We start from the raw sequence: 26052 nt of genomic DNA, 5'->3' as shown, positions 1-26052 counted from the left end.
CGCCCCCGAGGGGCGGGGCGGGCGGGGGACGAAGAGCGCAAGCGCGCTCGTGCTCCGCCGGAGCCCCAGCCTGAAGAGCCACCTTTGGGTGGTTCCTGCGGACGGCCCTGGTTTCCCAGGCGGGGCTCGCGGTGGCGGCGGCGGCGGCGGCGGCTCAGCCCTGCCCTCCCGCCGCAGCGTGTCGCCGTCGCCCCAGAACGGCTGCACCGGTGCCGAAATGCTGCCGCCCTGCCGGGGCCTGCTATGGCTTGGTCTGGTCTTGGGTTCCGTCTGCAGCTCCCTCGAGTCTGCGGCGCCAGGCGAGTTGGCCACAGGTTCCTCCCTCGCCCTCGCCCAGATTGCAGGACTCCCTCCCTCCTTCTCTGCCTACATCCATCCTTAACTGCCTTGCTCCTTCTCTGATACTGTTCCTTCTCCCATCCACTCTTCCCTGCCTCCATTCTTCACTCCTTTCCTTCCCTCCGACCCGCCATCATTTCTTCCCTCTGTCCAGCCTTCCCTCCATCCCTAAATTCTTCATTCCTTTCCTCTATCCTTCCTTCCCTCCTTCACTCTCTCTCTCTCCCTCATCCAGGCTTTGGCCATGGCCAAAGCCTAACCCTGCCACCCAAGACTGGGGCTTCCTCTGTACTCCCACTCCCACCCTCCCTGAGCCCCAGCCCTGGTCACCCTCTCCCTTGCTTGGCTGGCTGGGCTGTCAAGGTGCAGGGGCCAGCCTTGGGCCTCTCAGTACCCTACCACCTACCATGAGTAGGGGTTCAGTGTCAGTGCAGGTGATCTCACTGAAGCCCCTTCCCCCGTCCAGATCCTCTGAATGTCCTTCTGATCATCGTGGATGACCTGCGTCCCTCCCTGGGCTGTTATGGGGACCAGCTCATCAGGTCCCCAAACATCGACCAACTGGCATCCCACAGCCTCCTCTTCCAGAATGCCTTTGCTCAGGTATGTCTGGGGACCCCTAGGTGTGGATGTGTGCTTTGTGCACTGAGGGTTGGGGGATCCCTTCAGCTATTGTTAGATGGCACTGATTATGCCAGACATCTCTTTATTGGAGGGAGACATAGTCTGGAAAATGGCGTTTGAGAAGACCCAGGCGTCCACTGGCAAGGAAGCTTGTGCCTTCAAGCTTGGTGGAGGATATGCCCTGGCTCTAACATGCTCGGGACGGTCCTACCCAGCTTTCTTCCCCAAAGAGGGGATTGCCTGGTGCTGAGGAGGAAGGGGTGCTGCAGAATGCCATCCTCAGATCTGCTGACTGACCTTGGGCAGGTGCCAGCCTGCCAGCTTGCCATGGCAGCACTCCTCCCTGAGCCCCCGCATGGGGCTTCCCCAAAGACCCTTGCCTGCTCTGTGCACCTCTGAGACACCATCACATAGAAGGACACAATCATCTGCTGGTTTGAGGGGCTGAGTCCTGCCCTCTCTCTCTCTGGGAAGGATTATTTCTGGCATCTGGGTGAGGCCCAAATCCCACTGGTTGGCTTTGAGATCTGCATGACTCAGCTGCCAAGCTGTTTGCCGGGGACTCGGGAGGTTGCCTGGTTACCTTTTAGCTCACAGACTCTGTTTTCCTCTGAGGATGTTTTCCTCTGCTTCTGCTCCCTAACAGCAAGCAGTGTGCGCCCCGAGCCGGGTGTCCTTCCTCACCGGGAGGAGACCAGACACCACCCGCCTGTATGACTTCAACTCCTACTGGAGGGTGCATGCTGGAAACTTCTCCACCATCCCCCAGTACTTCAAGGAGAATGGCTACGTGACCATGTCGGTGGGAAAAGTCTTTCACCCTGGTACTGCTTGCTGTCCAACGTCTGGGTCGTCTCTTGTTTTGTGCCCAAGTACAGGGATCCCCTCCTGGGGTTGGGGCTGTCTTTGCAAAGGCCTTTTCGGGCTGGTGGACACCTCGTTTGTCACTGCTGACTTTATACAAAATATTCTCAACTTGGCTTCATGTTCTCACCAAGAGTGATAAAGGGTAGCAGGACTTTTTCTTGCTTTCAGAAACCAGTCATGGTGCTCTTTAGTCCCTATGATGCCTCGGGTGGAAGGAAGGGCACTGCACCTGACCCTCTGTACCCCAGGGTCCCTGTCAGTATAGCAAGACCAGGGCAGCTATGCCGACTTGCCCAGAAGAGGCTATGACTTGGCTGGGGCTGCTGCCTACCATCTGTGAATTAGGTCAGAAAGAGGAGAGTAAGCTGGTACCCAGGGCCTATAGGCTCCCAGGGGCCGCCAGACCTAACTTTGAACACTGCCTGATAAATTGGCTCTCTTTAATGCCAAAATGAGAATGCTGAAGCACAGACAAACTTTAAAACTTTTTTACTTATTGAAGTAATGCTTTTTTGATAAAAAGTTGGGAAAAAGGAAAATATAAACTAAAGAATATAAATTACTTACAATTGCAGCATGCTGAGGAGAGCTGTATTTTGATGTTTCCTTGTTCTGGGCATATTATTTTCTGATTTGAGATTTTCCTGTATATACAATTTTATATTGTGAATGTTTGAAACATAAACATTTTCCCATGTAGTTACTCTTCATGCAAAGTCAGTTTTAATGACTGCACAGTAGTCTAACATCCAGATGTACCTTACTTTAGTCTAAGCTGTTTTCAGGTCTTTGCTGTCACGCGTGCCATCAGGATGAACATCTCTGGAGGCAGGGTGAATTGCTGATGGATGATGACACCAGGAATTCACGACCTGGGTTCCAGTCCCAGCTCTGCCCCTTCTTAGCTGTGAAGTTGACCTTGGGCAAATCAGTCATCCTCTTTGAGCCTCAGATTCCTTCTCTGGGAAGCTAGAGTTGTAGCTGCCTTGATGACCTCCCAGTGGAGCGCCCCAATCCATGTAGTTCGGGCGCGTGAAAGTGTGTTGAAACCCAAGCTCTGTCCGCCTGCCCGGCCAGTAATGCTTCTCATTAGGGGCTACAACGTGACGTGAGTGTTTTCACTAGCTTTCCCTTTGCTCTCTGGTTACACCAGCGGGCTCAGCAGCCTTCTTTTGGAACCCAGCTGGCCAGTCCAGCTTGAGGGTAATGTTCGGCTGGACTAAGTTGGGCCAAGTTGTGAAGCTGAATCTGTCAAGAATCATGTTGTGCAGCCGAAAGCCCACCATCAGTAGAACTTTCTGCAGTTGGGACTCATCATGACACCCCTTGTCTGAATACAGCTGGAGGGAGGGCAGAGACGATTTTGTGGAGAGGAGGAAATACAGCAGAGGGGAGATAGTGCTTCAGAAATGGAGGCCAAACAAGGCCTGAGTGGTGTTGCGTGGCCTCCTTTCTCCTGATAATTAGATTGTGGGATCAGGCTCTGCGTGCCGTGCCTTAGCCAGAGAACAAAAGCTTCGCGTGCAGTCCTTGTGGAAACACATTTTTCAACTGAGTTTTGTTCTCAAGACCTTGTTCTGTCAGGGAAGGACCTGTTCGAGGTGACAGCAGCCACCACTGAGTGCCAGTTACTGTGCTGGCCGCTCCTTTAATCCTCTCCTCAACAGCAAGCATGGTGGGTTTTTCTCGTCATCATCATTTCCTGAGGAGGACATTGAGGCTCACGCAGGTCAAGTAGCTCGCCCAAGTTTGCTTGGGTACTAAGGGGCAGCACCAGGATTTGAACCCAGGTCTCTTGGCTTCCTCTGCTCTTCCCACAGTGCTTGCTGTGTGATAAGCCCTCCACCCACTGCCCCTTTGCCTCCAATCCTGCCTCATCTGGTGCTTCCCGTTGGAGCCTTAATGTGTTGCTGCGCTGGTGATGCTCTTTCTCCCATGGTTCTGCCTGCACTACCCTCTCTGCCTCACCTGGCCAATCCCCATAGGCGGCACTTCCTTCAGAGGCCTTGCAGGCTTCGCTGACTACTAGAAGTGCTTGCTGCCAGCCCTCACTGGACCCATATCACCTCTGTGCCTGGGGGCTCCCCTACTTACACAGCACCTCTTCTACTCTCTAGACAGCTGGCAGTCCTTCCTTGGTTTCACATGTTGTTTTGTCTTCCCAAACCGACTGTGAACTACTGACCTTAGGGGTGGGTTTCTGCTTCATGAGTGAGCACTGAACCTGGAGTCCTAAGGCGTGGGTTTGAGTCCTGGCTCACTTATCTAATGCCTGGTTGGCATCAGGCAAGGCACTGACCTTCTCGGAGCCTCACCTTCCCCACCCGGCCCATGGTGGGGCTGATGCCTCTGCTGCCTGCTGTGTAGGGCTGCTGAGAGGCTCCAGCAAGGGCTCTGCCGGGCTGCATTGCTGGAACAGGCTGACTGATCTCACCCTTTGGTGATTCTTCCTCAGAGCCTCGCGTGAGTTGCCAGGGCGTTAGGGACCAGGAGATCAGATGCTCAGTACTCAAATAGACACCTAGAGAGTTGCTTTATTGGGGACTTCTCATCCTCTGGTCTTAAGCTCTGGATTTTATAGATGAAGAAACTGAGTCCCAAAGAGGGGAGGTGATACTTCCCCAACTGCTTACAAAGGTTGGATTTTGGGTGGAGAGAGCAGTGAAGGACCCTTCATGTTTTATTTAACAACTTTCGTTTTTTTGCACTTCAAGGAATATCTTCAAATCATAGTGACGATTCTCCATATAGCTGGTCTATTCCACCTTATCATCCCTCCTCTGAAAAGTATGAAAACACCAAGGTAAGGATGTGAAAGGGGTACTGTTCTGAAGAGGAACTGCTTTTTCCTGGTCTAGCAAATTTGGTTAACTATTGGGTGTACTGCATGTTCTTTTAAGCTGGTTACACAGTGAGGTAAGCGGGTTGTGTTTGAGATCATGACTTGAGAGAGACTAGTGTTGGGATCATTAGCATTACGTCCACAGGAAGAGGTGGCTGCGTTTTAGAAGCCAGTGGGTATGCCTTGTTCTAGAACCTTATGTTCTAATCTGTAGGACTCATTTAATGGCTCCTTGGTGCTCATTCTGATTAGGCTCTGTGCCAAGGGTTATAGGAGATGCTGGTCATGAAAGAGAGAAGAGAGACCTGTGCTCTAGGAGCCTCGGCCCAGATTGAGAGAAAGGCATACCACCTATCTGTCTGTCTGTTTGTCTGTCAGTCTCAGGCCGAATGAATCTGTTTAGGTGCTGAGACCTTTGATAGGGGCTTTAAAATTTTAGAGCATTATGGAAAAATAAAGACTCTACAAAAAAATTTAATTTTGGTCCGGAGGAACTCCCAATGTATAAATGAAACTAAGATCCACTTTTAAGAAATTCAGGAAACCAGCAGGAGAACTGAGAAATGACATGCTTCTCGGAGGTTTTTGGAAGTATCATGTGGAGAAGAGTGCGGATTTGGGGGGTTGGTGGGGTGGAAAGGAGTATTCTAAATTCTCAGCAACTTCCCATTTCAGAATACGGTGAAAGTTGAGGGCTTTGACCTTTGGCTTGTGGCTTGAGTAGGAGCAGAATGAGATTGGAAGAGCCCATCTCAATCTCTTTGTTCCCTGAAGCCTTCTTGCTACTTATTAGTGGCCTTACTTACAAATGCCAGGCCCCGTTCCCATCCCCCACATTCATTCTCAAAGCCGTGGGTCTGACCATGCCTAGTCCCCCATGAATGCTGCAGATCGTTTGAACGTCGAGGGTTAGGAGGTGCTGTGAGGCAGGTGCAGGGCTGGCCTGCCCAAGGGCAGGGTGGACAAGGCATGCCTGTGAAAGGACGCTCCTCTTTGAGATGGAGGAGCAGTTGCTGCTGCCCCTGGGTCTTTGTGAGGTAGAAATCATAGTCAAAACTAATTTTGGCCTTGTGCCAACATGGCCACTTTGGGTAATGAAGCAGTAGCTTCCATTCTGTGCATGGATCTGGAAATTTCCATGGACTTTCACCTTATCTAGTTGACTGGGACCCTGTCGTACAAACCTTAGTCAGTCTTTGAAATTGAAGACACATTTTATCTTTGGTTAAAAAAAAATGTTTAATTGAGCTATAATTCACATACCATGAAAATCACCTTTTTAAAATGTACAATTCAATGATTTTTAGTATATTCACACAGTTGTACAACCATTACCAAAATCAATTTAAGACTCTTTTCATTACCTTAGAAAGTAACCTTGCACCCATTACCATTCACTCCCCATTTCTTCTCAGCCCCTAGTCTGTGGCAACAACTGATCTGCTTTCTGTCTTTATGGATTTGCCTGTTCTGGACATTTTTTATAAATGGAGTCATACAATATGTGACCTTTTGTGTCTGGCTTCTTTCGCTTAGCATAATGTTTTTGAGGTTCATCCATGTTGTAGCATGGATCACAACTTCATTCTTTTTTATAGCCAAACAGTATTCCACTGTATCGGCATGACATAATTTATTTATCCAGTTGATGGCTGTTTGGATTGTTTGCACTTTTTGGCTACCATAAAAAACCCTGCTATAAACATCTGTGTACAAGTTTTTGTGTGGACTTAAGTTTTCTCTTCTCTTGAGTATGATTGCTAGGTCAAGTGTTTGTTCAGAGTTAGGTTTTTATTTTTGTTGGTGTGTACCTGAGAGTGGAATTGCTGGATCCTATAATAGCTCTATGTTTAACTGTTTGTGGAACTGCCAGGGTGTTTTCCAAGGCAACTTCACCATTTTATATTCCAACCAGCGTTGTATGAGGATTCCAGTTTCTCCACGTCCCCGTCAGCACTTGTTATTTTCCATTTATTTAAATTATAGCCGTCCTAGTGAGTGTGAAGTGGTATCTCATTGTGGTTTTGATTTGCGTTTCCTTGGTGACTAATGATGTTAAGCATCTTTACATGTGCTTATTGGCCATTTGTATCTCTTCTCTGGAGAAATATCTATTCAAGTCCTTTGCCCATTTTTCAATTGGCTTATTTATTTTTTTATTGTTGAGTTAGAGACAGAGATTTTTTGATCGTTTGTTTACTTGGGTTTCCTTTCATTAGTTATGACCTGGAGACAGAGGATTAACAGCAAGAAGCTAAGTGCTGGTGGATTTCTGGCCCAGGCCTGGAAAAGAAGAAATGCTTCTCTGTTTTAGTTCTGCTTCCTGTGTGCTCATCCAACCTGAATGACTAATACTTAATGAGCTGGTGATGCGAATGTTAAATCCATTGAGTGTGTAAACTTCATGACTTCTATTTCTTGCATTTAAAAAGCTGACTTTATATGTTTTGTTTTGAAAGACATGTAGGGGGCCAGACGGAGAACTCCATGCCAACCTGCTTTGCCCCGTGGATGTGGCAGATGTGCCTGAGGGCACCTTGCCTGACAAACAGAGCACTGAGGAAGCCATACGCTTGTTGGAAAAGATGAAAACATCTACCAGTCCTTTCTTCCTGGCTGTTGGGTATCATAAACCGCACATCCCCTTCAGATATCCCAAGGTGAAGAGCTAGCTGAGGGCTAATCCAACACAGCCGTGACAGTTGTGTCTTTTGTTGAAGGAGGGATATGTATAGTGAAGTTGGCCACATCCTGCTATCCCTGGTCACGAGGGGTGCCTGATGGTACTAGAGTACTCAGTAGTGTGACGATGGGATTTAGAGATCAAAGCTAGGAAGTAAGCTTAGGACATGTAAGAATCTTGTTGGAAACACTTGGCTTCCCACTTCTTCCACTGGAGTGTTTTATTTCCTTTCCTTGAACTCAGTGAGCAAATGGTGGATTGGATGATGAGATCATCATAGAGAAGTGAGGCAGGGCTGGCCACCAAAGCCTGCAATAAGGGATGGCCCTTAGGACACAATTCCAGGGAAGGTGAAGCCCTTGTCAACAACTGCCTTTTCCTCAGAGCTTGTCAGGTCAGACCCCTTAGACACAGGGCACTTCGTTGCTCATTGGAGCCTTGAATCCTGTGCTTACACGTATATCATTTAGAACATGTAGTCTCTTTTTGAAAAATCTTTTTGAGTTTTCCGTATCTTGTTTTCCCCAGGCCTGAGCATCCCATCCTTTTGACTTCACAAAGAATGCCCCTCACTTGTGATGAGAGTAGAGACCAGAAGGCATGTTCTTTGATGCTGCAATTGTCTTGCTTTGATTGACCCAGGGGATCTTGCCTTCCTAGCAGGAGCTGTCAGCCCCCTTGATGGAATGAGACTCACTTCTCCTGCCTCTTGTGCAGAAAAGAGTTCACCTAGCAGGCCTGACTGCGGATCTTTAGACAATGCCTGCTTACAGGATTGGCCCTTGGCTGGCCTCTGGGAACCTGGATCTCGGGAGTTTTCCCACCATTCCCAGAACTGATAAGAGTGGCTCATTCTGCCTAAACTGTCTATGCAAAACCCTGCTTTCAGGCTTGGAGTCTGGAATTTTGTTATGTTCAGGCAGTGGGTGCCTAGGTGACTTGCCCCAGTAAAGACCCTGGGTTTCTGAGGCTTTAACAAACTTCCCTGGTGGCAGCATTTCACACATGCCACACAGCTCGTTGCTGGGGGAATTAAATATATCCTGTGTGATTTCACTGGGAGAGGACTCTGGAAGCTTGTGCTGGTTTCCCCCAGACTTCACCCCATGCGCCTTTTCCCTTTGCCAACTGAGTGTGGTATCCTTTCACTGTCATCAGTCAGAGCCATGAGTATGACTGTGTGGTGAGTCCTGTGAACTCTCCCAGTGAATTACCAGACCTGAGGGTAATTCTCTCAGGTAATACCACACCTTTACTTGTTGGAGAGAAGGTGGAGACCAGAAAGGGAGGGCGTTGATTTGTATGAGGGAAGATAACCGTCATGTCTGGGTTGTCGGAAACAGAATTTCCATGATTTCTTTACCAGTGGCATCTTGTGAGAGTGACCTAAAGCCTGACTTAGGGAGTGTTTGTGAGCAAACAAATGCATCACAGACTTAGAGAGAAGGCAGTGTAAGTACAGATAGAATCCCAGCCTTGTGCTTTTGCCCAAAGAGTGATAGCATGGTGACTTTGTGTGCTCTTTCCCCAAGGAATTTCAGAAGTTGTATCCCTTGGAGAACATCACCCTGGCTCCTGATCCCCAGGTCCCTGCTGGCCTCCCTCCTGTGGCCTACAACCCCTGGATGGACATCAGGCAGCGGGAGGATGTCCAAGCCTTAAACCTCAGCATGCCCTATGGCCCAATTCCTGTGGACTTCCAGGTACCAAGGATATATTGGGGAAGTATTAGGCGCTCATGGCATGATGTCATTGGTGGCACCACTTATCTCAGTAGACAGTACTCCATCAATCATGTCTCACTAAGAACCTTCTCTGTGTCTGTCTTGTGAAGTGCTGGGATTGGGGGTGGTCTGGAGGAATTTAGGACATGGGCAGTGCTGGGTGGATAAAGAATCTCCTGACGAGTGTCTCTCCTTCCAAAGAAGGGGGCGTTTGGACATTGGGTGACTCGTTGGATGTGGGCATGGAGGTGGGGAAGAGGGCTAGGTGACCATCACTAACTCGTGGGGGATGCTGTTTAATCCACGTGACAGTTCATCAGTTACAGGAGGGTGGGCAACTCCCATGTAGCTCAGAATGCTCGGTTTGCTGGTACTTGCAGGTCCCCTCTGTGGGAAAGCCTGCATGGGCACCCATCACTCTCCGGGGATGGCTTGGTGAGCAGGGCCTTGGCGCAGAGGGAGCTGGGGCACCAACATGGCTAGTGCCATCCAGCTGCGATGTCTGGTGTCCCTTTGCCATGATGTGGGGGGTGGAACAGTCACGGAGTTAGAATCCTCATACTGACTCATCAGCCACCCTCTCCCTGGAGTACAGAAGACATACTGACCAGTGTTCTTTCCTGAATGTTCCACACGTAGCCCTGCCTTTCTGTTACCATGTGAGTACTCCATCAGGCAGTCTACAGTGGAAGGAGAGGGCACTGTTTTTAAAGTGTGCTTCCTGGACCACTTGCGTCAGAACCACCAAGAAGGAACTGACTTAGGGAACTGGAAGCCGGCGGTGGGGCTCGGGAAGCTGCATCTCCACAGAACAGAGCTGGTGATTCTGATGCACATGGAAGCTTGAGAACCTCTGCTAGAGGGGATAGTTCAAAACAAAACAAAATATGTAGGTATCTCTTGCTGTCCAAACCTCTTTGGCCCCTGAGTTTGGACAGCAGGAGCCTGGGTGGTGGGGGATGTGCATCCCTCACATCTCTTTGATTCCTGAGTTTCAGGTGGCAGTGATGAGTGTTTGGAAGGCAGTGGATTCATCAGTTGGTTCTGTTCCTAATTTCCTGTTGTGGGGGTTCTGAGAGCAAGGTTGCTTGAGTCGCAGCTGCAAGGCTGCACCTGGACATCTTTTTAGTGACAGTCACTTAAAATAACCCTTTGAAGTGGACTGTGTGTCAGGAAGGGTGCTCAGCATTGTATGTGTGCCATCTCCTTTGGTCCCCATGGAAGCCTAGTGAGGTCCCTGCTCTCTCTGTTGTTGAGGTGAGGAAACTAAAGGCAGAGAGGTATGGTGACCCGCCCCACATCACGCAGTTAGTGCCAGAGGGAGCCAGGATTCACCCCCAGAGACATGTAATGCCAAAGCTCTATGGTTTGTTTTGTTGGTTCTAAATAGTCTGGGTTCAAATTCCTGTTCTACCCCATACCAGCTGCACGACCTCTGTCAAGTCATTTTACTTCTCTGAGCCTCAGTTTCCTTATCTGTAAAATGGAAACAAGGCGGAGAAAGGTTTTCTGTCATGACACCCACTTCGGAGGTTTTCAGTGGGGACTACAGCGAACATGTGAAAGCACCTAGGGCAGTGTCAGCTGCATGGTGAGGGCTCCTTCACATTCTCTTGTTCCCTCCTCACACCCCCATCCATTGGTGGTGTAGCTGCCCAGTTGGATACACAGAGTTGACAGCATGACCCATAGGACCTGCTGGTGTGCTCGTGTGCTGGTCCCTGCGCCACATTCCCCTTGAACTTGGGCCCTGCTCACCATCCTCTTGCAGCTTTGGGTGTCCATGCCCAAGCCCCATCTCACTCCACTCTTGAGCTTCTCATTTCTGTGCCTTCTTCAGCCCGTAGCCCTCTAACTCAGCTCCCTGTGAGCCAGCTACCTCAGGGGTCACACTCGGGAGTTTGTCACCTCCCAGGTCGACTCCTCCTCGGCCACCACCCCAACCACAGTCTCTTCTTACAGCTTCCTTACTCTATGCCTTCCTTCCCCACTCTCCTCCTGGGATCACCAGGGTGTGGATTCCTACTCTCCCTCCATGTCTAGGTCCCCTCTGGGCTTTGCTCCTCCCCAGAATAGCTGAGGCCCCGGGGCAGGTCACTTACTGCCCTCACCAGCCCCTCGGCACAATTGGGCATTTATCCTTGCCCCACCTGCAATACCTTGATCACGGACAGTCCAGCCACCTGCTCTGCTCTCAAGCCCGAGTCCTGAGGTGGGCTGGAGGGAAGCCACGCAGCCAGGAGGTGGAGAAGCACTTACCTGCCCAGCCTCCAGACACGCTGTGAGCTCTCTGCTCAGCTCCCTCTTACCCTCACCACTCTCCTCCAGCCCCTTATGCCCCTCTGACCCGTCTCTCAGTGGATGACCACATTTCCTGTTTCAAAAATGGAGGCTGGTGGACTGCCTGAGGGAGGAGAATGCACAGAATGTATGTGGGTACAGATCCTGGCTGTGCCCCTCGCCAGCTATGTGTCTCTAGGCAAGTCAGTCAACCTGTCTGAGCCTCAGAGTCCTCCTATGTAAGATAGGAATGGTAACACTCACCTTAAATGAAGATTCAAAGGATTGAATGGCACCCAGCAGGTACTTGGTAAACGGGCACTGTTAATAATCTCCCTTATCAGTAGGCAAAATTGTATGTACACGTGTGCTGGGCTCGCAGCCTTCTCCTTAGTCTCAGAAGAAGAACAGCAGGGACTTAACCCCCTCACCAACCTTGTTACCCCTCCTTCCCATCTTTGTGAGCAAAGCCTTCCTCTCTTCCCACTGACTTCCCTCCAGCCTTTACATCTGCTCATGGCCATCCTATCTTCAGAAGTACCGCCTCCCTTGCCCCTGCCTGTTTCTCATCCCTTCCCGCTCCCTCATCTACCCTTCAAGAGAGAATGAGTGAAACATGGTCTGTTCTGGCTGTGTCCATTGCCTTGCTGTCCATTTGTTCTTCATCCACTCTGCGTGGCCTTCTGCCTTCGCGACCCACTAAGAGCTCTCTCACCTAGGGCAGCACTGACCTTGTTGGCCAATAAAATCCCTCCTTGTGGCTCCTGCCCTTCCCTGAGTCCCTGCTGCTTTCTCACTGTTAAGCAGTGCCACCCCTTCTGGAAACGTCTACCTCCTGGGCTTCCTTGCCAGCCCTCCTGCTCCACTCTAGTCCCCATGGCAGGCCCCTCTTTCTGTGTCTGCCACCGAGGAGTGTTACTCCCCAGGGTCAGCCCCAGCGCCCCCACTGTATCCTTTCTGCCCCGTCTCTCCATCCAGGCTCATCTGAGCCCTGCCCGCAGATGACTCCCAGAACTACCCCTCCAGCCCCCGCCTTGCTCCTGATTTTCAGACATGTCTGTCTGCTGGGTTGCAAGAGCCATTTCCTCGTCACTGCCCATGGAGACCTCAGCTCTGTAGGCCCCCCTGGGCCATTCCGCCACTCTTGTTCCTTTTCTCCTCCCTCCTCCTCCTTTTGTGCCCCCCATGCCATTGAATTGTGCCGTCAGCTGAACGAGAAACCTAGAGTCACCCTTGGAGTCCTCATCTCCTTCCCCCACCTATTCCCTCCCCTCCCCTGACTCCAGCTCGATCTCCCTAATTCCTCTCGAATCCGTGCTGGCCCCTTGCTCCTTCGGTGCATCTTTCCGGACCACTGCAGTGGGTCTGGGTTTGATTTGTCCTTTCAACAAGTGTCTGTTGAGCACCTCCTACATGCCCTGTGCCCAGCGCTGATCTAGTGCCAGTTTGTCTCAAGCCCCTGGAATCTGCTCTGGGCGGTTGCCGAAAGACTCTTACTCACCTGCAGCCCAGGTTGCATTGACTCCTGGCCTTGAATAACCTCGGGGCCTCCCTTGGCCTCCAGCCCCGGACATCCACTCCTTGGATGGACCCAGCAGGTCTGTATCATCTGGCCCTGACCTGCCTTTTCAGAGTCCTCTCCCACCCCTGACCCTCCCATTTGATTGTCCAGCCACACCGGCCAACTCACTGACTCCACGCATGTCCTGCTCTGTGGTGACTCCACACCGTTCCACGCACTGCAGCCCCTGCCTAGTGCATCCTACCCCAACTTTTCTGACTGCCAGCACTCTTTTCAAATGCTGACTCCTCTGTGAACCCTTTCCTGATTTCCCCAGGCCGACTTCAGGGCTCATTCTCTGGTGTTGTCCCTGGGCTCCACCAATAACACATGCCTTTTCTTGTCACCATGCCCATGTCCTCACTGGACGGATGGCTCATTGAGGGTGAGGACCACGTCTACCTCTTGCCCTATTTCCGGGGGCCAGCATAGGAATGAGGGTGTACCCATGGATAGGACACAGCCATCCTGACAGGTGTGTTTGTCCCCAGGAGGGCCAAACTTCCCCAAATGAGAAGACCTTATCTACCAGAAAGTAGAAATAGGCCAGGTTTGGCATAATCCTTCTAGAAGGTTAGATGGATATTTGTTGTCTTCACCACAAGGGGAGAGCGGTTGAATCTCATGACTGTCCTCACCCTGGCAGTGACAAAAGGAAGCCAGTGGGTCTAGCTGATAAGACTGCTGGGCCCACAGTAGAAGCTGGGGCTGGTCTGATGGGTCAGCAGCTCCCTTGCTTCTCGCCCTTGGTGGGGTGGAGGATTGAGTCATCTTTTCTTTAATATTTGTGAACAAGGCTGGGAGAGAGTCAGCTCAGAAGGGGCCGTGGCTCTTTTACTCAGTGCTTAGCCTGGCTGCTCCTGAAGTCCCTCTGGTGTTTAGGGACCATGGAGGGTGCGCTGCTCTCTGGTCCCTCCATTGCTCTTCTCCTGCCTGCTGGGAGTTTGTTAGAAATGAGCCTCATGTGACAGCCACAGTTTGTGAGGATAAGCAGTTGCTGTCTTCTGGTGAGTTAGACAGTGGTCAGAGGAAAGGCCCACCCACGGCCGTTGCTATGGGTTGAATTGTGTCCCTCAGAAAGATACATTGAAGGCCTGACCCCCACTACCTCAGAATGTGACCTTATTGGGAAATAGGGTCATCGCAGATGTAACTGTTAAGGTGAAGTAGTCCTGGAGTAGGGTGTTCCCTAATCCAATATGCCAGATGTCCTTATGAGAAGACGACAGAGACACAGGAAGAACTCTAGGTGAAGACGGAGGCAGAGAGTGGAGAACTGCAAGCCAAGGGACACCAAGGATTGCAGCCACCACCAGAAGCTAGGGAGAGGCAAGACCCTCCCCTAGAGCCTTCAGAGAGAGCCTGGCCCTGCCGACACCTAGATTTCAGACTCCTGGCCTCCAGAGCTGGGAGATGATACATTTCTGGTGTTTTAAGCCCCCCAGTTTATCATACATTGTTACAACAGCCCCAGGAAATGAAGACAGCTGTGTGGTATCTTTGATGTGATCCTCAGCAGGGTTTGGAGGGACTGAGAGATCACTTTCTATATACGTGGTCAACTCCTGGGACCAGTAAGAATGTGTGAAGGAGACAGAAAGGAATAATAAGCAGCACATCCATCCACTGTGATCTGTGCCCTGAAGTGAAAGCTGATTTGCTTAGAAAAGAATCTTCCTTTTGGACCTGCAGATTTTGCTGTGACTTTATGGGCAAGGGCAGGCAGATGGTAGGGAAACGAGTGTGGTGTTTTGGCTGAGAAAATCATCAAGAGCCTCAGTGGAGGGGGGCTCGGGAGGGATGTTCAGACGAACACTGTGTCTGTGTGTGTTGCAGTACTTTAAATCATAGTCACTCTCCTTACTTATTTTGTTAAAATTTGCAGCGGAAAATCCGACAGAGCTACTTTGCCTCTGTTTCGTATTTGGATACACAGGTTGGCCGCCTTTTGAGTGCTTTGGATGATCTTCAGCTGGCCAACAGCACCATCATTGCATTTACCTCAGATCATGGTAAGCATTTTGAAATGTCCTGGTGAGTTACTCAAAGTATCTGAACTTTTCTGTGAAATGTGCTTTTCTAGATTGCCTTTAAACATAGGTGTGTTCTCTTTTGGGAATCAGTGGTACGCCAAGTCTGGGGTCTTAGGGTACTTTTATGACCACCTGTTAGTCCTGGGACCTCTCTCCATGGAGGCAGGACCTCTTTGGGTCAAGGAAGCATCTTGGATGCTCACGTGGTAGAGGTGGGTGGGTGGGGGACCTTGTAGCAACCTTTTTTATTTCTTGGTGAACTTAGCAGGAGCCCTCCTTTGGTGTGGGGAGCCCTTTTAACCCCTATTTCTAACATAAAGCATTGGAGGACTTTTAGTTTGCTTTAGGTGGATCCAGAACAGTCCTGACAGTGCCCAGCAAGGCTGTCAGGCCTGGCCCTCCCTCCATCACTCGTCCCGCTGTCCTCTCTGCCAAGACCCCGGGGTTGCAGCTCTTTGTCTCCTCTAAGGCAGCTTTCTACTTTTTCCAATTTGTAGAATTTTAAACATGCCAAAGAGTAGAGGACGAACAACAACCTTCCCCCAGTCTCCATCTCACTGTTCCCCAGTTATCGACTCATGGCACTTGTTCGGCTCATCCCCACCCACTTCCCCAACCCTGAATTGTTTTGAATTAAATTTCAGGTTGCTCAGTTTTCTAAACAGTATCTCTAAAAAAATTGGCTCTTTTGAGGTATAACCATACTACCATTATCATATGTAGAAATAGGAAACAATTCTTTAATATCATCAAATATGAAATGGGGCGATATTACATCATAACATGCACTCAATGTAAAAAGAAGAAGGTATACTCACTATATCCTGTAGGGCCAGAGCACTCAGCCCTTTTATCCCACCTGCCCAGAGCTAACAGATGCTGACAGTCAGGGGCCCTCTGCCAACCTTGGCTATGCACATCCAGGTGGCTGCATGTCATGTGTGTGTACGTGTGTAATAGAGAGTCACGGCACAGGTAGGATTGATTGTGCTATTTTGTTCCCTGGTTTGTTTTTCCCACTTAGCAACGTCATAGACAATTCTTCGTGTCATTTCTCACGGGCCTACTTTACGCTTTGTAAAGGCCCATTTTATATGGAGGTGTCATAATTTTTCACTGTTTCCCTAGTGACCTGCCATCTGCTTCCGACTCCTCTTCTGTGCCTAGTTTCCTCTTCCAGTGCTAACACAGTCCACTGTGCCCCGTGAAGACAAGGCCCCCTCAGGAGCTCTCTTTGCTCTGAGGCAGCCGCAGATGGTTAGAAATGGCCCTTCTCAAAGGGCCCTCCCAGGACTTCCTACAGCCAAACTCCAGAGCCTTCTCCAGTCCATACATGGAAGCTTTTGGTGGCTTTGGTTATTTTGTAACACGAAATACTCAGTGTACAATCTCTGTCTTTTATGTTTTTTATATCAAAAAGAGTGCTCAAACTTACAAAGATTGGAAATTTCCAACTTGGAGTATTCAAGCTATCTTTTGCAAGAGATATTTTAAGTCAAGGTTAAGGGTTGTTTTTAATCAAGATGAAGGATCTGGAATCAAAGTTATGTTCTTTTAGTCTCTAGTACGTCTTACAAATTGGATGAGACATCCTGGTGGCACACATCCAAAAGCGAAAACTTGAGCTGTGAGACTTGAGTCAAGAGATAGGCAGGCACAGGACAGGGCAATGGTGACAGCATGGCTGTTGGGGCCCCCTCCCAGTCAAGAATGAGCCTGTCTTAGCAGGGGAGACAGGTCTGTGTGGGGGACACTGGTGCATGTTGCTAGCTGCTTGCTAAAAGAATATATGTTAGTTTGGGAATTTAATATTCTTTTGCTTTTAAGGTTTCCTCATTCAAGACAAATGTCTAACTTCAAATAAAGCAATGTTCAGGTGAAGTCATCCTTTCTGTGGTGATTCTAGAGGAATTTCTTTCTTCTAGGTGATGAGTTTTTGCTTCCTCTGATTTTTACAACAGGAAGTGGTGTCTAAAATGAACAAGCTGCAATGTAATTATTCATTTTCTGCCATTCTGTGCTTTTCATGAACCAGGGTGGGCCCTAGGTGAACATGGAGAATGGGCCAAATACAGCAATTTTGATGTCACTACCCGCGTGCCCCTGATGTTCTATGTCCCGGGCAGAACGGCTCCGTTTCCAGATGCAGGCGAGAAGCTTTTCTCTTACATCGACCCTTTTGATCCCCTCTCGGAAGTCATGGAGCCAGGTATACATATGCCGAAGTGTTATAGCTTGACAGTAATAGCCCCTTTAGTTTATATAAACCACCTTATCGAATCATAGCCGGGGTTTTACCTAGCCCACCCTCCTGCCCGGGGTGGGCATTCCTGCTCATGTTTCCTGAGCATCTCCCATGCTCTGGGTCAGGGAGGAGTGGCAGGGCCAGAGCCAACAAGTATGGCCCCTGTCCATGAGGAGCCTTAGAAGGGCAAGAGGGACAGAGAAGCAGGTGGCATCCCCAGGATGGGGAGGGCTATCGTAGAGGTGACAACACTGTGCTGTGGAGCTCAGAGGAAGCGGATGCTAGGGGCCTGCCCCCGCTACAGATGAGCAGAACTCCACTACCTGCACATCCTGGCAAGGACTCAGCCCTTTGTGAGGGAGACATTTGCCATTTTGGCAGCTCATCAATCTAGTGAACCACTAGGTCTGTAAAATCTACCAGGTGGTTCTGCTTCTCCCCTCCCCAACAGTAAAGGGCGAGTTAACTTTGACTTCCACCTGCCAGTCCTGCCAAGCTTTGAAAACACCACCACGAAGCTTGTCTTCACTAAGCTGAGCTCTGCAGTCCTCTAGCTGTCCCTCTCAAGGTCGTATGAGACCCCTGGTTATCCTGCTGTCTGTCTTCCAAAGCGCTCCAGTTTGAGAAAGTACTGCCAGAAATGTCCCTTGGGGAAAATCACCCCTCTCTGCCACATAGGGCAACCTTTGTGGGTTCTTTGTGAGTTGTTTCCTGGCTGGATCTGCTCGGTGCAGAGACGAGTCAAGTCCTTCAGCTGATGTTTGCTCTTTTGGGAGTGCTTGTTAACTATGAATTCTGCTAACGCACATTGTCCACTTTCTGGGCTTCTGCATTTAATCCATCTTTAACATCTAAATCTTGCACTTTTTATTGATTCCTGTTTAAATTTTTCTTGATTTTGGACCATCATTCAGGCCTTTCTGGATCTTTCCAAGTTTGCGTGACACTACCCAATTTTATCTTCTTCACATTTAATTTTTGCATGTTGCATGCTCTTCCTTCACGTCATTGATAAAAAGGTTAAACGTTTCAAGGCATGATTATAGCCCTTTGTTTACTTGGAGAAATTTTCTGACAGGTTGAGAATCTTTTTTTAAATCTTTTGTTAGGGGGTGTTCAGCAAGTTATAAATTTATGTGTCTGCACTGTCATCCAGTTTAGTTCCAAAGTTTTTCTGTAGCCTGTATCTCTTCCTTGAACTTTGGACTTGGATTTCCAGCAGCCTGTCCCACTTGGCCAGTCTAACATGCCCAACACTGAACTTCTGACCTTTCATCTTAAGCTTTTCCTTTGACACTCTTCCCCTTCTCAGGAAATGACAATAGTCGCTCAGGCCAAAAAATTGTGGAGTCATCTCGGCCCCTGTCTTTCTCTCGTACTCCATATGTGATGTGCACTCTGTCAGCAGGTCTGTCACTCTCTATTCAGAATCTGTCCATGCTACTTCTCACCACCTCTCTGCCCACCGCCAACCACTGCTGCCATCTCTTGCTGGATTACTGCCAGGGCTTGCTAGATCTCCTTGCTTGTGCCCTTGATCCCCTACAGTTTTTTAGCACAGTAGCTAAACCGATTCTGTTAAAACCTGAGTCAGGTCATGTCACAACCCTGCTCTGGAGCCTCCTATGTTCCTGTCTCACTCTGAGCAAAAGTCCTTACAGTGGCCGACAAGGCCTCACATGATCTGGTCCCCTCTCATGTCCCTGACCTCATCTTTTTACAAGCATCCAAGCCAGCTGTCTTGTGCAACAGCCCACAGTCGGGATTTGTCTGATTGCTTCTTCATGACTAGATTCAGGGTGAACCTTTTTTTTTCGGTGAGGAAGATTTGCCCCGTGCTAACATCCATGCCCATCTTCCTCCATTCTGTATGTGGGATGCCACCACAGCATAGCTTGATGAGTGTGTATAGGTCAGCACCAGGATCTGACCCCGTGAACCCCAAGCTGCCGAAGCAGAGCATGCCAACTTAACTACTACACTACCAGGCCAGCCCCAAGGGTAAACATTTTTGACACATACACAACATGTGAGGTTGTATACTCCCATTGTATCACACTGGGGGCACTTCAGGGTGGCCTGTGCCATTATTACTGATGCCAAGTTTGGTCACCTGGTTAAGGTGGTCATGTCATCCAGGCCTGCCTTTGTAAAGAAGGTATCTCCTTTACAAAAAGGTATCTTCTTTTGTCTTACTTATAAATCAAATGTGTAGGAAATAAAATTGGGCAGTATAAAGCAAACTCTTAAAGATCCAGAAAGGCCAGAACAATGGTCCAAAGCCAAGATAAATTTTAATAGGAATCAATATATGTGCAAGATTTAGACTTTAAAGAGGGATCAACCACAATGAGAGATAATTTCATACTCATTAGGATGGCTATTATCCAACAGAAAACAACAGTGCTGGTGAGGGTATGGAGAAATTGGAACCGTCAGACATTGCTGGTGGGAATGTAAAATGGTGCAGCCACTGTGGAAACCGGTTTGGTGGTTCCTCCAAAAGTTCACCATAGGATTACCGTGTGACTCAGCAATTCCACTCCTAGGTATATATCCCACAGAATTAAAAACAAGTATTCAAACAAAAACTTGTACATGAATGTTCATAGCGTTATTCACAATAGCCAAAAGGTGGAAGTGTCCATTGACAGAAGAATGGATAAGCAAAATGTGGTAGAGACATACAATAAAATATTATTCAGCCTTAAAAAGGAAGGAAATTCTGGCACATGCTACAACATGGATGAACCTTGAAGACATTGTGCTAAGTGAAAAAAGCCAGTCACAAAAGAACAAATACTGTGTGATTCCACTTGTATGAGGTCCTTGGAGTAGTCAAATTCATAGAGACAGAAAGTAGAATGGTGGTTGCCAGGGGCTGGAAGAAGGAGGAAATGGGGAGTTGTTGGTTAATGGGATCAGAGTTTCAATTGTGCAAGATGAAAAGATTTCTGGAGATGGATAGTGGTGGTGGTTGTACACAGTGTACGTAATGCCCCTGAACTGTATGCTCAAAAGTGCTTAGGACGGGAAATTTGATGTCGTTTGTATTTTACCACAATAAAAAAGGAGATGGATCAAATACAGACGTCCAGAAAGGAGTAATCTGCAGGGTGATACCATGAGACTCAGAATATACTGTTCCTCAACAGACTTTTACCCAGTGGTTTGGGTCTCCATTGATGATCCTTGCCTGAATCAGTTAGACACTGGTGGTTCCAAAATTCAGATAGGTTTTAAAAGTTCCAAGAGGCCGAGGGCATCTTCATTTTGCATCCTGCTATTGGGTGAGGTACTGAGTTAGTGTTGTTCCTAAAATTATTGTGCTAAAACATAAATGTTGTAAAAGAAAAGAAGACAATGCATGGAGCCCACCTGGGCCCCTTTATTCATCCTGCCTGGCTGCAGCCATCTTCGTAATGTAACCCATTCTGCCGGGTTGCTTCCTCCTTCAGGCCGGCAAGCCTTGGACCTCGTGGAGCTTCTCTCTCTCTTCCCCACGCTTGCAGGACTTGCGGGACTGCACGTTCCACCTCGCTGCCCTAGTCCTTCATTTCACGTTGAGCTGTGCCGAGAAGGCCAAAACCTTCTGAAGTATTTTCGATTCCATGACTCGGAAGAGGACCCATACCTTCATGCTAATCCCCGTGAGTTGATTGCCTATAGCCAGTACCCCCGGCCTGCAGACTCCCCTCAGTGGAATTCTGACAAGCCGAGTTTGAAAGATATAAAGGTCATGGGCTATTCCATACGCACAATAGACTATAGGTATACTGTGTGGGTTACCTTCAATCCCGATGAATTTCTGGCTAACTTTTCTGACGTCCATGCAGGGGAACTGTATCTTGTAGATTCGGACCCTTTGCAGGATCACAACATGTATAATGACACCCAAGGTGGAGACCTTCCCCTTTCATTGATGCCTTGAGTTTTGCCAACCACAGAGGGCGTATATGATGCATTCCCTTCCAGCTGGTGAGAGAAGGAGTTAGAGCTAGTTATTTTGTAATTACTCATAATATTGGAGGTAACCTGAGGGGTAGGCAATCAAAACATGTATCAGCAGTTTGGCCTGAGAATATGTAATGGCCAAACCTTCTGATTTCATCTTTATTGCTTTCTAATTGGTGATTGGACTGGGGCTAGGCTGAACCTTTCTTTCCATTTTTTTTTTCGTTTAACAGCCGTAGAGTGAATAAGTCATTGAATGAATAAGTACCAAGTTAGCAAACTAAAATTGTCATAACTGAACCTAACACTATACTCAAGAAATACTTAGTGAAATTTAGTGCATTTCAAAAAGCAACCATGTATCAAATTCGGTTCAACACTAAGTTCCTGGCTCTTTTGTTTATAATTTAATAATATATCTTATTTAGCCCAATATGTTCAAAATATTATGTCAACATCTAATCCAGGTTTCTTTTTAAAGTTAATAATGTTAGATGCCAAGGCCTTAAAGTCTATCTTCAATTTTTCTAAGATCGCAAATTTTCAAATCCAAAGATAAAATATACATGAAGTGATTAATGTGGAATTTCTACATCAAATAATAAATAATGCTCAGTAAACTAGAGGCATGAGATGTATGGGAAGTTCAGTTAAAAATTTTCAGAGACTTTTGGGCGCAAGTAATAATTTGTGAGCAAATAATTTGACCCTTGAACCCAAAGGCCATCTCTTAAAAGGCACTGTTACTCATAATGGAAAACATTTAAAGGCCTAACTGTACCCGTGAACTGAGTCCCTCAGAACCGTATTAGTGTTTCTCCCTCTTTAGGGATGGTTGGTTGCAAACACCCGTTTATCCCGGAGGCAGGAAATACTCTTAATTGCTGATTAAAGATGACATTAATTTATTAAATTATAAATTATTTTGAGAGTTGTGAACACTTTTTATTAGCATAATACTAGGTAATTTCAAATCCCCCAGAATGTAGTTCTGTGTTTCCTAAATATAAAAGTAACCAGAAAGGCAGGTGATAGTAGTAAGCTTAGCCTATGTCATTTTTAAAAAGATGGAATATTCACAACTCATATTTACAACATGTTGAAGCCAATCTATTATCAGTAGTCATCAGAAGAGTCAGGCACTTTCTAAATAAACGTCTGATGTAGTCCTTTATCAAAGTGAATAACTTTTAGTAATTCTTTCTTTACAAGTGCTGCTTCAGTGTTTAAAGGTAAATGTGAAACAAAATACAGCAAATTAGGTTGTTACTGCAACATATTGTAACCAAAAAGGCAAGATATTATGTTAAAATATTAAAAGGTTACTTCAAACCAGTAAAATTTCAAATACTGATTTTTTTTTTTTTTTACTAACTAGCCTATAGTAGAGTTATATATGGTAACACAATGACCTAAGCAATTAAGTGACTTAGTGTTCTGGCAGCGACAATTTCTACTTGAGGACTGAAGTGCCCCATTCATCTCTCCGATCCTGAAGCTCGTCTCTTTTCTGGAATCCTCAGCTTTTGGAAAGTTTCCCTCATCCTTTTCTTTCTCCTTCTTCATCGCTCTCCACACTTCTACTAAGAATTTTACAATCCTGTCTCAATTCCTCATGACGTATTGTCAGTGGATTTAGCATTATCTCCTACCCAACAGCTGCGAGTTTTAACACAGGCTTTTATTTCACATCCATTTGTTGTCCCTGGTTGGCCACAATATGTATACCTCATCATTTTTTCTCGCTTTATTTCTTGAAGCATAATTTTAGTATCCAAAATCTCCACATTCTGCTCTTGCTGAAGTCGTAAGCTGAACTGTGCCAGGAGAGTGAAGTGCCCCTGCAGTGGATGCAGCGCCCCTGCAGTGTACCTGGAGGTGGCTGCAGCATCACTGATGTGGATTCAGTGTCCTTGAAGGTGGATGCAGTGCCCCTGCATTTGTTGCAGGGGCCATGCATGGCGACACGCTCATCGGATGTGCAGCTGCCATTTTGGCAGTAATTCACCTGTGGGGCCGAAGCCACCTCCTGGTCTGGGTCTACCTGGGGCGCTTTTGCATGTCAGTCTGTCTCCACTGGAAGTGCTTCTGTCTCATCTTTTCTACGTGAGGGCATAGCCCCAGTGCTTCAGCTCTCCTTAGGGTTTAGTTTTCCTTGGCCTCCCTTTAAGAATCTCTCCTTTACAAGTGAATTCTGCATTGCGTGTACAGTGGCATGGTCTTCTTATGGGTTATGGTTGCTTTCTGTGCTTTTGACACTGAACTCAATTGAGAGCCACTTTTTATTTCTTTTTGCACATCTCCACCACACAGTGGGGTGAGCGGCCTCTTTCTGGTTTTCGGATATCACAGCTTGCCACATTCCTTATTTTGACTTGGCTTAGAGAAACCACATTTTTGTTGCTTCATATACCTTTTCTCCAATCCCTCTGAGCTGCACATGTTTTATTAATGCTTCTCCAGTCACTTTATTTGTAGAAATCCCCACTGCATTTGAGCAGGGGTTCTTTTATACAGTTTAGTTGAAACCAGAACTAGTGATCCCAGAAATTTTGATTGGCCCTAATTCAGCGGCTCATAAACATGAGGGTGCACCAGAACCACCTGAAAGGCTTGTTAAAACCCAGTGTGCTGGGCCCTGCCTGCAGAGGTTCTGATTCAGTGCATCTGGGGTGGGGCCTGAGAATTTGCATTTCTTAAAAATCACACTGCTCCTCCAAAGGCAACACTTTGAGAACCACTGCCCCAGGTGTGCGCTGCCCAGTAGCCACTAGGCACATGTGACTTTAAATTTAAGTTAATTAAAATGAAACAAACATTTCAGAAGCAGAATCTCAGTTGCGCTTGCCATATTTCAAGTGCTTGATAGCCACATGTGGTTAGCGGCTACCGCATTGGACAGCACAGATCTAGAACCTTTCCATCATGGCAGAAAGTTGATTGAATGGAGGAGCCCTAGATTAACTCTGAATTTGAGCTGGATCCACCTGGCTGTTGGCAAGGTCCTCCTGTGGGTTGATCCGCTACCCCGTGTTTGCCTGCAAGGAATTGTCTGGAGGTTACTGAAGTGTGTTTGGTTTAAGTGTAGTGTAGGGAGTTCACCCTGGCAACCGGCCTCTTCCTCTCCACTCTCATCACCATCAGCCCAGCCCTTCACACCTCCTTCCCAAGTAGTTGACCTCTCCCTCCTCTTTCCTCCCTTGCCCCTAAAGAATCCATGTGTCTTCCTGAAATCCCTCTTTGAACCTGCCCTTTGAGAACACCGTTAGTGCCTACTTCTGGGTCTACACAGACCTCCGCTGAGCAGTCAGAGTCTTCCCTGACTCCACGAAGCCCCTTTCCTCGGCTGACCAGTTTACGTACTGGTCCCTGACTCTCCCTTGCCAATCCCTACCTCCCTGCCCACCCCTAGGTTCTTCCCTCCTCCCTTCACCATCCATTCGTGACCATTCTTCACACCCCACTCCCATGCCCCCAGTTCCAAGAGGCTGGGGTTTGTGACTCTCTAGCTTGTACCACGGGATGAAATGAACCTCGCTAAAGACTCTTGTGGTGACCTTACTGAAAAGAGGTATTTTTTCGGATTGTGAAATTAATGTGTTAATTATAGAAAGGTTGGAAAACACATGTAATAAAAAGTAAGAAAATGCATCAGGATTTTACCCTAAGTCACTTAATATCTTGTCTTTTGGGGAGTATGAAGTTCTCACATTGTGACCATGCTATGTGCTTTATTGTGCAATTTTATATTCTCATTTTTTCACTAAGTGTAACATGTGGTTATTACAGATTTTTGCAAAGATAGTTTATATTGGTGGTAATATATTTTATTGTGTAGTTTTATCATAATTTACTTAACCTTATCTCAATTATTGGAAATTTGGTTTATTTCCAGATTTTTGGTATTACAAATAATCCTGTGATGAATAACCTTGTGAATAAAATGTTCTTATGTGTTTCACATTACCCACTTAGGATAGTCTCTCAGTGCCAAATTGTCAAAAGCATCGCCATTTTCCTCTTCTCACGACTCTCCTACTACCTTAGGGTAGTAAAACTAAAAATAAAGCAAACAAGGACACAAATAATAAAAACCGTAGAACCAAACAAAACGAAAAACCCCAACCCCCGTGATAATAGATGAAAGTGGTATCCTGTTTTAGCGTCAAATTCTTTGCTTGTTAGTGACTTTGATCGTTGTTCTTTCTGTATGATTGCTGGGCATTTGTATTTCCAGTTGTGTGAATTTGCCTTCACATTTTGGTTATGGGTTTCACTTTTTTAAGTAATCAAACAAATCGCTCTTTTCCTATGTGATTTTTTTTCCTGTTAAACATGGAGACCCCTCCCAATCTGGAGATTGAATAAATATGCATTTTCCTTTGTTTTTTTGTGGTTTGGTTTTATACATAATCTACCCTGTCTTTCCACCCCATTAACAGAGAAATATATGTTCATTGTGTAAAATTTGGAAAATGGTGCGGGTGAAAAGAAGCCTACCCTCCAGAATATAGCCACTGTTGACATTTGCGCATTTCCTCTCTTTTTCCTTCCCACATGCATGTGCACAGATATGGACATTTTTATCTTTACAAAGCTAAAGTCTACCACATAGAGTCCCGTGTCCTGCTCTTTTTGATCTAAAATAATGTTAGCATCGTTTTTCATGTCATTGACAGTTCTTGGTGACCTTTGTAATGACTGTACCACCTTTCCTACATTAATCTTTTTTTTACTGAAATTCTCAAATTTTAGAATGCATTTTTTAAAATTGTGGTAAAATACACAACAAAATTTACTGTTTAACCATTATTAAGTATGCAGTTACGTGGCATTAAATACATTCACATTACATCACCTCCATCCATCCACAGAACTCTTTTCTTCTTGCAAAACTGAA

General features: G+C 47.3%; 1 protein-coding gene across 1 annotated transcript; it reads left to right on the top strand.

Moving 5' to 3' along the window:
- IDS (iduronate 2-sulfatase) lies at positions 1–25539 on the top strand. Its single transcript, XM_023634131.2, has 9 exons — positions 1–299; positions 806–942; positions 1610–1787; positions 4545–4633; positions 7132–7332; positions 8888–9058; positions 14806–14932; positions 16989–17162; positions 20657–25539. Exons 1-9 carry the CDS (start codon positions 218–220, stop codon positions 21127–21129), a joined length of 1632 nt encoding a protein of 543 aa, XP_023489899.2. The 5' UTR covers positions 1–217; the 3' UTR covers positions 21130–25539.
- The last annotated feature ends 513 nt before the right edge of the window (positions 25540–26052 follow it).

The sequence above is a fragment of the Equus caballus genome, chromosome X (genome assembly GCF_041296265.1).
Source record: "Equus caballus isolate H_3958 breed thoroughbred chromosome X, TB-T2T, whole genome shotgun sequence".
NCBI classification, from domain to species: Eukaryota; Metazoa; Chordata; class Mammalia; order Perissodactyla; family Equidae; genus Equus; species Equus caballus.
This window is presented reverse-complemented; position numbering and strand designations above follow the sequence as displayed.